Source organism: Leiobunum rupestre, chromosome 7 (genome assembly GCF_980474605.1).
Source record: "Leiobunum rupestre chromosome 7, qqLeiRupe1.1.hap1, whole genome shotgun sequence".
In the NCBI taxonomy this organism is placed as follows: Eukaryota; Metazoa; Arthropoda; class Arachnida; order Opiliones; family Sclerosomatidae; genus Leiobunum; species Leiobunum rupestre.
This window is the reverse complement of record NC_143390.1, coordinates 51,410,424-51,421,504: the sequence shown is the minus strand read 5'-3', so window position 1 is coordinate 51,421,504 and position 11,081 is coordinate 51,410,424. Positions and strand designations below refer to the sequence as shown.

Below are 11,081 nucleotides of genomic sequence, written 5' to 3'. Positions count from 1 at the left end.
ATGCCTGCCTCTTAAACCCGCTGAATTGAGCATAAATTAAAGCATAAACTATGATTAGAAATAAATACAGATTAGAATAATTTAAAGATGATTAAAATGAATAAATTCATTCATTTAATCGTTACTTCCGGTACATTCTAGTGTTTTATATTTTTATTAAACTAATTAAACCAAGTTTATTGCTCTGTTCATCATTTCTATTGAATATATTTTATTATCCTAATTGATGTGATAATAAATAAATAATGTATAAACTCTGATTAGAAATGAATGAAGATTAGAATAATTAAACGATGATTAAAACGAATAATTTCAAACATTTAATCGTTATTTCTGGTACACTGTAGTGCTATTTAAAATGTTATAATTTTTCTATGTTTATTAAAGGTATTTTGAATGTGTAGTTCAAACTAGCGCTCACAGAAGGGGCTAAAAACACGAAAGGAAGGCACTCAACCCATCATTTGTGGGCCCTTCCACGGCGGAAGCTACCCTTTTATTCGACAGTCACCCGCGGCGAAAAGCCACGTGACTTAACCCTCCCGAAATTTTCCCTTCTTTTCAAAGACGACTTTCAACCGTAAGGGGACGCTTTTACGCAGATACACGTAAATACGCCGTTGCAGGCCAACAACAATTGAGCAACGCTCTCCCTCCCTCCAAACGAGTGGAAGTAGGCCATTTCCACGAATCTCTCGAGTGACCTTGGAATGTTTAGATGTTACACGGACGCTCATTTCTCACGATTCACCGGACGCGCGACCATCGCAATTTCTCACCAACGCTAGATTCCAGCATCGAATTTGTATTAGTACGCGCTATCCAGTTTTGTAACGGCACCATTTTTTCGGAAAGCGTCTGAAATGGGAAATAAGAAAGACGCTGCGCGGAGCAGCCGAACGAGAAGGGGCCAAACTATTCGAAACTTGGTTCGCGCTAAGAACGCCGTGATACAAAATGAACCGTCCGATTCGGGTCTATTTCGGGTCAAAGGTTCTTTCGATCCGGTCCAAAACTATTTGAAGGAGACTCCAGGAACAACAAATCGTCCCGCCAAAAACAATTCAATAAAATACAGAAATATATCTGCAACGAATTTGAAATCACAACAGAGGTAAGCACCTTAATAGAAGTCTGTAATTATGTTCAATCAGTGTGTCATTTACAATTACAGACAGTTAGTCGAACTTTCATCCCCCGTTTCACTCCCCCACGGGTCAATTTCCTTCGCGAAAAATATACCCGATAGGTAATTACTATTTACTGCTTGTATCGCCAAGTGATGAAATTACCCGTCGTGGTTATCTCCGATTTTGTTGAAACTCGGGGTTTAGGTAGACCTTATGGTAGTATGAAAATTCCCATAGGGAAAAGTTGCAATGGGCTTTAGTTTTCCCATGGCAACCGAAAATGTTTTTGACCTCTCAAAACACAAAAATCATCATTGAAAAAAACATGGGATTTTTTCGATTTAACACCTAAAAAACTTGAAATTTTCAAAAATACTCAAAATTATAAATTTGACCTATTTTCAATATTTTGGGTAAAATTGATCAATTTTGGGTAAATTTTGGTAATGTTTCTATAAATTACACGAATAAAGTAATATTGAGATAATTTTAAGATAAATTGGGTAAAGCCAAATAAAATTGTTTGAAATCGACTAACGAATTTTATTGCGTTTACCTAATTTTAATCCAAATTTATAAGGTTTACCCAATTTCATCGAAATTTAATCACATTTACCTAATTTTAACGAATTTTATTAGGTTTACCCACTTTTGGTCTTTTTACACAATTTTAATATTTTTATCCAATCTTAATCGATTTCAAACAATTTTATTTGACTTTACCCAATTTAACTTAAAACAAAATTATTTTTTAATAAAAGTTTATTTTAACCATGAAGTATCTGTCTCTATAGTATATTACTTACTATTTAGTAGTTTAACTTAAAATTATCTCAATATTCGTGTAATTTATTGAAATTTTACCAAAATGTACATAAATTTGGTCAAATTTATCATTTTGAGCAAATTTGAAAATGTTAATTTTGGAAAAATTTTGAAACTTTTTCCCATGTACTCAAGTGTGAAACCGAGAAAATCCCATGCTTTTTAAATGGTGATATTTTAGTAGAGATGGGCAACCACACTCGTACTCTTTTTGGTCTGAGACTGGAGATCGCGCTTGCGCTCTTCTTTTTTTTGTCCGAGAGTGGATCTCGCGCTCTTCTCTTTTTTTGCTGGAGAGGGGAGCTCGCGCTCGTGCTCTTCTCTTTTCTTTGAAGGAGAGGGGAGCTCGCGCTCACGCTCTTCTCTTTTCTTTGAAGGAGACGGGAGCTTGCGCTCGGGCTCTTCTCTATTCTTTGCCGGAGAGTGGATCTCGCGCTCGCGCTCTTCTCTTTTTTTGCTGGAGTGGGGAGCTCGCGCTCGCGCTCTTCTCATTTCTTTGCTGGAGAGGGGAGTTCGCGCTCGCGCTCTTCTCTTTTTTTGCTGGAGTGGGGAGCTCGCGCTCGCGCTCTTCTCTTTTCTTTGCTGGAGAGGGGAGTTCGCGCTCGCGCTCTTCTCTTTTCTTTGCCGGAGAGGGGAGTTCACGCTAGCGCTCTTCTCTTTTCTTTGCTGGAGAGGGGAGTTCGCGCTCGCGCTCTTCTCTTTTCTTTGCTGGAGAGGGGAGTTCGCGCTCGCGCTCTTCTCTTTTCTTTGCTGGAGAGGGGAGTTCGCGCTCGCGCTCTTCTCTTTTCTTTGCTGGAGAGGGGAGTTCACGCTAGCGCTCTTCTCTTTTCTTTGCTGGAGAGGGGAGTTCGCGCTCGCGCTCTTCTCTTTTCTTTGCTGGAGAGGGGAGTTCGCGCTCGCGCTCTTCTCTTTTCTTTGCTGGAGAGGGGAGTTCGCGCTCGCGCTCTTCTCTTTTCTTTGCCGGAGAGGGGAGTTCACGCTAGCGCTCTTCTCTTTTCTTTGCTGGAGAGGGGAGTTCGCGCTCGCGCTCTTCTCTTTTCTTTGCTGGAGAGGGGAGTTCGCGCTCGCGCTCTTCTCTTTTCTTTGCTGGAGAGGGGAGTTCGCGCTCGCGCTCTTCTCTTTTCTTTGCTGGAGAGGGGAGTTCGCGCTCGCGCTCTTCTCTTTTCTTTGCTGGAGAGGGGAGTTCGCGCTCGCGCTCTTCTCTTTTCTTTGCCGGAGAGGGGAGTTCACGCTAGCGCTCTTCTCTTTTCTTTGCTGGAGAGGGGAGTTCGCGCTCGCGCTCTTCTCTTTTCTTTGCTGGAGAGGGGAGTTCGCGCTCGCGCTCTTCTCTTTTCTTTGCTGGAGAGGGGAGTTCGCGCTCGCGCTCTTCTCTTTTCTTTGCTGGAGAGGGGAGTTCACGCTAGCGCTCTTCTCTTTTCTTTGCTGGAGAGGGGAGTTCGCGCTCGCGCTCTTCTCTTTTCTTTGCTGGAGAGGGGAGTTCGCGCTCGCGCTCTTCTCTTTTCTTTGCTGGAGAGGGGAGTTCGCGCTCGCGCTCTTCTCTTTTCTTTGCCGGAGAGGGGAGTTCACGCTAGCGCTCTTCTCTTTTCTTTGCTGGAGAGGGGAGTTCGCGCTCGCGCTCTTCTCTTTTCTTTGCTGGAGAGGGGAGTTCGCGCTCGCGCTCTTCTCTTTTCTTTGCTGGAGAGGGGAGTTCGCGCTCGCGCTCTTCTCTTTTCTTTGCCGGAGAGGGGAGTTCACGCTAGCGCTCTTCTCTTTTCTTTGCTGGAGAGGGGAGTTCGCGCTCGCGCTCTTCTCTTTTCTTTGCTGGAGAGGGGAGTTCGCGCTCGCGCTCTTCTCTTTTCTTTGCCGGAGAGGGGAGTTCACGCTAGCGCTCTTCTCTTTTCTTTGCTGGAGAGGGGAGTTCGCGCTCGCGCTCTTCTCTTTTTTTTTGCTGGAGAGGGGAGCTCACACTCAAAAATAGCTGTCGCACTCTTTGGAGCTCAGAGTGTGCTTACCTCTGGTTTTGAGAGGTCAAAAACATCTCCGATTGCCATGGAAAAACTAAAGCCCATTGCATCTTTTCCCTTTGGGATTTTTCGAACTACCAAAATATCTACCTAAACCCCGAGTTTCAAAAAAATCGGTGATAACCACCAAGGGTAGTCTCCGTGTTACTAGCTTTAGCCAAGGCGAAATGTTGTTATATAATGTTCTTAATGTGCCGGTCTATGTCGCCCAGTGGCGGCCTAAGGGGGGGTGGTCCGCCCCGGGTACCAGGGCAGCAGGGGGTGCCATCGGAAGAGCTCGAGGGGGGGGGGGGGGGGTGCAAATCAGAACGATTAAACTTGAAGAAGACGGACCCGCGAAAACTTCTGCACGGTCCTGGGGGTGTCACAAAACACTGCCGCCGCCCCGGGAACCCAGCCTTCTTAAGCCGCCACTGATGTCGCCATAGCCAAGTCCATATTATTTGTGTTTTGGTCGTTCGGCGCGGTTTTTGAAATTCGGTGTTTTTTAAAATTGATGAATTATGAATTTGAATTGAAGTGAGAGGTCCAGATAATGATGGTTTCTACAAGTTGTGCCTTGTTCACTCCATCATCCAATGCAGCGTTAAATAAAGAGGGAAAGCGAAGAAGTACCTGCCCCAGTCACCAGATGGCACTCTTCGATAAATCGCGCGAAGAAAGAAAATTAAAACTTAGGTTCGTGACGCAGATAAAAAAGTTAAAAGAATCACAATGCAGATCTATATTATTAAATTATTTAAAAACGCCTATTAGACTAAATCTCTAATTACGAGTGATATTTGACCTTTAACCCTAGTTTCGACGTCGAGAGTCCAGAATTACATCGGGGTGCGCAAATTTTATCTGGGAAATCTATTAAACTCTTATAAGAAAAAATAAGAAATATAAACAAGGCGATCTGTAACTTCAAAATGCCGTTCTTTAAAATTGGAAAAATAAAATCAGGCGCATCTAATCTACATTAACGTTCGCAGACTTACCGTTGGCATATTGCTATTTGGTCATTTAGCCATTTTATAAACTACTGAGGATCGGTGTTAAAGATCTCTCAACCAACGACAACTATAGTTTATCATTATGCCCAAAAAAACGTAAGTAATTTGATTCACGTCTTGTGGAAAATAGCCGTACTGAAAATTAGTCCCTTCACTTTGAAATATGCGCCGAGTTTATACGCTGCTAGCTTCATTTCCCCTGTGACCTTTGCCCACGTGGCACGCGGCTGGTAAGCTAAGCGATCCAAAATTCCCAAGAACGGTTGTTTTAAGCCTTGGCCCACCGGATGGGATTACCTCCCCAACTAGCTCTTTCGTGATCCAAATATTATAGATAATGATAAATTACCCGGGTATATTTTCTAAAGTAAATTGGCCTTCTTGTTTTAATGTGGCTCTTACGTCACAGTCTTACTTTTACAAATCTACGAGCGCGCGCTACAGTCGCTAGAAATATACACTCTTTTATGTCCTTATTTGTGAGAGCTGCCATTTTATTACAGGTCTGATTCATAGAGATAGAAAAGAAATAAAGGGAAGATTACCGCGTTAAGGCACCCCCGTTTTTGACCGGCGAAATTCATCCCCCCCCCCCACGCATGTATGAAAGCGGAGATGGGCAGAATTTGTAACGCCATCTATCCTTCCTTTGTTTACATCAAATGACAGTTGATTTTCCAAAAGGCATTATATATTTCATTTCACCGCGCGTCGAGGGCGCCACATAATCTGCCCATCTCATGGCTTCCTACATTGGCGAAAAGGGGTCGGCACTCGCGCGAGTGGTCAACTTCGCCAGATATAATAGTGCCTCTATTTTTTTCTATCTCTATGGTCTGATTTCAAACAGTGCATGCAAGGCCGCTTCACGCAGTCAAGTGCACGCGACGTCTCGAGCTGATGAGCACGTGCAGGGCCCAGGCGCCCTTGCCTGTACTATTTTAAATTAGGCGTGTAATGAAATGGCCGACTTCGTAAAAGAGTGTATAGGTTTTTACAGCGCGCGTGCAAATCGCTCTTGCGAAGAATATATTAACAAAGCTTTCTTGTGACGTAAGAGCAACATTTTAACAAGTTTGGCAAGACCACTTTTATTTTATAAAATCAACTATTAGTGAACCCAAAATAGAAAATTATAATATTTCTTGCTCTATAGGCGCTTAAATAAATCATCGCCAAGAAATAATATTTCTGAGAGCCAGAAGTACCCGCAAGGTATTGTTTATATAGTGCTTGTGGAAATAATGGAAACGTTTCACCTGTGTTTTTGCCAAGCCTTAATATGTCAAAAAAGCTAACTGGTTAATGAGGAACGCTTGTTGCTGCCGTGAAGGTGAAACATTTCCATTATTTTAACAAGCACTATATAAACAGTGACTTGCAGGTCCTGGGTCTCGGAAATATTAATTCTTGGCGATTTCTTGGGAGGATGATTTACTGAAGCGTCTATTGAAAAAGTTACCATGAAAATAAAAATCTCGTGATCGCGAACACGTGCGAAACAATAATTGTCAAAGCCCGAAACGAGAAATTAATTCTGCTCGTTTTCACTAACTTCCGTTTTCCATCTTTAAAGTCAATACAACATTTTTCTTCGAGTAGTTGGACTCGAAGAAAAATGTTGTATTGACTTCAAAGATGGAAGTGGTCTGAGTTTCGCACTTTTTTATTTATTCTCAACGACCTAATGGTCCGAGTAACTCTTTAAGTCATGTAATTTCTTTAAATTATTTTATGGATTAGCTTTTTTAACCCCCTTTAAATTATGAACTTTTCTACCTTTTCGCATGTTTAATCATTCTTTTCATTAAAAAATACCTTTATGACATACTAATGAGTGATTATGTTACATATGGTTAAGGTCATAGATAACTCTTTTAAAAATTAAATATAAAGTTTCCTTCGGCGAATCTTATTTGCAGTGGAAAACGAAAATCTGCCATCTTAAATTGTAATCAATACAATAATTAAAATTTAATTGATTTCGTCCATAAAATTAAAAATTAATTCCCTGGAAAAAAATATTTTAAGAAGAATAATATAAATTCTTCATCCTTACTGCAACCGCTATCAATACTTGTACGATAGTTTGTTCCATGGCTTGACCTTGGATAAAAAATAGTATTTCCTACCTGGTTATATCGGTCTATAGTTCCGCATGCTTGTGGTAAGTGTTTGTTGCGGGTTCTGCCTTGTATAAGGCTACGTGTTACGGGAGTTTTCGAAATTCTCCGCTAATTTCGCCGAAGCGGCGCTGCTGTCGCAAAAGCCATTTGCTGGATAGGTTTTTTTCCAACTTATTCATCCAGGTAGGAACTACTATTATTAATCCAAGGCTTGACCTCGAACAAAAATAAAATTCGCGACCGAAAAGATTCTAGGTGACGCTGCAGAGTCTCACTTTTCGAAGTTCCGAGGTAGCTCCTATGATTCAGCGTCTGCTATTGCAAAATTAGAGAAAATGCCTGAATCAGGGCATCGTATTTGTTCACACAAAACATCGATCATAACCGTATAGTTATCGTAATTGCCGTCCTTAAGATAGTTTACTGGCTGCCAAACGGTAAAAGCGGAATCTAGTTTGAGATCGCCACCAAAAAGAGGCCGTAACGATAGCTTTCGGTCGCGAATTGTAAATGATTACTTAGAAGTAGGGATGCACCGATATATCGGCCTAAAGCGAAGCCGATATTGGCCGATACCGATATTCGAAAAATATTGGCAGGAAAGACATTTAAAAATAATAAAATACTCGATTAACTACCTTATGATATTATTTTATTGCCACAACTTGACATTTCCCTTTAAAAAGGCAAGTTCTTCAACAAGGCTTGGCTTTAGTCTATTTCTTAATTTTGTAAGTAGCTTTTCGGTTGTATTTAACAGCCTTTCACTGGATGCAGGTGCCGATAGATATATTCTAGCAAGGCTGGCAAGAATTGGGAATCGTTCTTTATTGGCGCGCCACCATTCGAAAACATTGCTTGTCTGAGAATTTTTCGCCACTAAGCGCGTAAAACCAAAGAACGTTTTTAAAAGACCCAAAGAGTGATTATACTACTGTTATGATAGATGACTTAATTAATATCGGCCATGGATAGCCGATATATCGGCTGTACCCATATCGGTGCATCCCTACTTAGAAGTCAGATACGCTTTGAAAACTAAGCCTAAACTGATTATGAAATGTACAAAAAAGGGCGCCAATCATGGTGTTGTTATCAATGAGGTGGCGTGTTCATTAATTCTACCTCATGCTGACTGAAAGTTCGAGTGTAATTTTAGATCTCAGCCTCAGTGGAATACGAGCTACCCTTTGAATTTTTAAACAACTTCATTTGATAAAAGTAGCGGTAATTTTAAAAGCAAATACATGCAAGTATAAAACAAACTCTTTGAAATTAAATATAAATAAATTAATTTTACCGAAAACCTTTTAAGGCGAATTCTTTATAACTTTTAATCGTAATCTTAAAGGGAAAAAATCCTGCCAAAATTACGACATCGTTTGTACTCCCGGTTTAAGAAACCGTCACGATGGCGAGAGATCTTACGATTATTGCAAAAACCTGTTGAACATGGCGTACTCCAGTGGCCGCGCTAGGGGAAGGCCTACAAATTTAAATTTTAAGTAGTTTTACAGTCTACATAGATAAGCTAAACAGATTCTTTCTCGTTATTAACTCAAAGTGCGCTTATCGAGTCCACCTCCAGGTGGCTTTGTCTTAACTGTAAAGGCTGATTCTTTATTGTTGCGGGTTTTCTCGAATATTTAAATGTTTGTGATCCTTTCTAGATCAGGTAGGCTCACTATCAACCAACACAACCTAAAAGGACAACACGTGAAAACGGGCCTGGACCTGTGCGACTGTTTGGACCTCCGCTGCCCGGGCTGCCATTTTCCTTGCGAGAAATGTAAATCTTCGAAATGCGGCCAAGTTTGCAGGTCGAAGCGAAATGGCCGCTACGAGCAAGTGGCTGTGGAAGGGACGCCTCTCGTGGCGAAACATCCGGGAAACCAACACAAATAATCTCTTATTTCTACTCCTTTTGCGCTCATTACATTCTTTGTTTTTGTGGAAAATGTAAATTGTACAACAGCCTGTTTGATAAACCGATTTAAGGGTAATAAAATTACTATGTTTACTTCAAACGAGTAAATTTCTTTTAAAGTGATTTTTACATCTAGAATTCGTATTCGGGCAATCGCGGGAATTGAGAGCAGAGTGGGGCATTATCACACAAAACATTGAAAAATAAATGTTCTGTCATTGTTATATATACATTTCAAGTATTAACAATATTATTGGTCATATTTGATTTAAGTACAACTTTCATCTCAAACATTGTATCAGAAAGTTGACGAGTTTTGGACAAATTGGTCATAGTTGCGTAGGAAAACAATCTTTCTACTGGTGCTGACGAAGGCAACGGAGTATTATAGAACAAGAAAATGTCCTTTATTATCGGGTAGTCGTTGAGCTTTGTTCAATCTGATCGGGAATAAATAAAGTTCCGCTGAAGATGAATAATTCTCCCGTGTCTGAGGTATTGGGTCAAATTCCAAGAAACCATCATTTTCAAACGATTTCAGTTCTGGTTCCACCGTAGAGTAATCGTTTCATTTGTCGCTGATAATACGTTTCATTTTATTGGGCAGTTTCTCTCGCGTAAGTGGCTCAAGACAAGTGAACCATCTGCGTTAAATCGTGGGCAAGAGCTATAGCTGCAAATATGGCCTTATCTGAATCGAAGTCCTAAAACTCTTGAAATCTAAAAACAAAATTGGATATTTGCAAAGCCGTCGCAAAGTTACCTAGTAGTTAATCTTAAGTGGGCAGACTTCTGAAAAGCAAAGCGCTACTACAAGCGCTATGTCCTTTAATATTATAATTAAGCAACTATGTTATTTCAATGAGTTTAGAGGTGTGCAAATACCATTTTTTGGTGATTGAATCAAATATTTAATTTTTTTTAAGGCACGTCAAATACCAAATCGAATATTTTTAGAGCAAAATTTTAAGCCAAATACCAAATAATATTTCGAATACCAAATAATTCGACTTATTTGGTTTTGAAATAACCAAATAGTTTGCATATTTGTCAAAAAAATAAAAAAGTAATTGAAATCACTGTTCATTTTACTTGGGAATATTTACATACTGTGTTGTCAAAACATTTTCGGTTGCCATGGGAAAACTAATGCCCATTGCAACTTTTCCCTTGGTGAAATTTCATGTTTCTATAAGGTCTAAATACCCACCTAGTTTCAACCAAATCGGTGATTATCACCTCGGGTAGTCTCCTCGTTAGTGCAGTATATATAATAGTGGAGAAGCTACCTCGGTTGGCTGACAGATGGCGGCAGCACTCGGTTCGCAGGGTATTGGGTCAAATTCCAAGAAACCATCATTTTCAAACGATTTCAGTTCTGGTTCCACCGTAGAGTAATCGTTTCATTGGTCGCTGATAATACGTTTCATTTTATTGAGCAGTTTCTCTAGCTGACAATGCCAAGAGCGCCAAATGTTTCTGTGCCTAGAGTCGTCAAAATGGTTAATCCGCCCCGGTTCTTACTAGATTTTTCCGCGGTTTTTCCCACCTATTGTTTTCCTGTTAAAACCGTGTGGAAAATCGTACTTCCATGGTTTTCCACCTCTAGTTTTTTTTAATTTTTTCCGGTTTTTACCAGTTTTTCCCACATGTTCCGGCACAAACCAGTTTTTTCCAGTTTTTCCCACATGTTCCGACAAAAACAGGTTTTTCCAAACCCTGGTGGTTGGGCCACATTCCTGGAAGCACTTCGTCTATAAACCACTAGACGACTTGCGGCTCGGGTGGTGCATCGGGTATTACGTATTAGCTTAGCTGGTTAATGATATCCCCCATAACAGAAATGTATATAAATTATATGCACTGAATACAGGAAATGGTTCATACTTAATAATAATAATAATAATAATCAGCTAGGCTAATACCCAAGGCACCACATTAGTCATCGACCGACTTTCACTGAGCAGTAATGTTGGATCTTACATTTAGTTCATGCTGCCAGTTATTAAAAAAGGACCGAGAGGTAAACAAAATAACTTCATATTTTAACTACCGCAGAAGTGTGGGTGACG

The 11,081-nt window shown here is 40.6% G+C and overlaps 1 protein-coding gene across 1 annotated transcript; it reads left to right on the top strand.

Annotated features, from left to right (window-relative positions):
* Positions 1–4,951: 4,951 nt before the first annotated feature.
* Positions 4,952–9,104, top strand: LOC149936880 (ARL14 effector protein-like). Its single transcript, XM_090153981.1, has 2 exons — positions 4,952–5,052; positions 8,753–9,104. Exons 1-2 carry the CDS (start codon positions 5,039–5,041, stop codon positions 8,985–8,987), a joined length of 249 nt encoding a protein of 82 aa, XP_090010107.1. The 5' UTR covers positions 4,952–5,038; the 3' UTR covers positions 8,988–9,104.
* Positions 9,105–11,081: the final 1,977 nt, after the last annotated feature.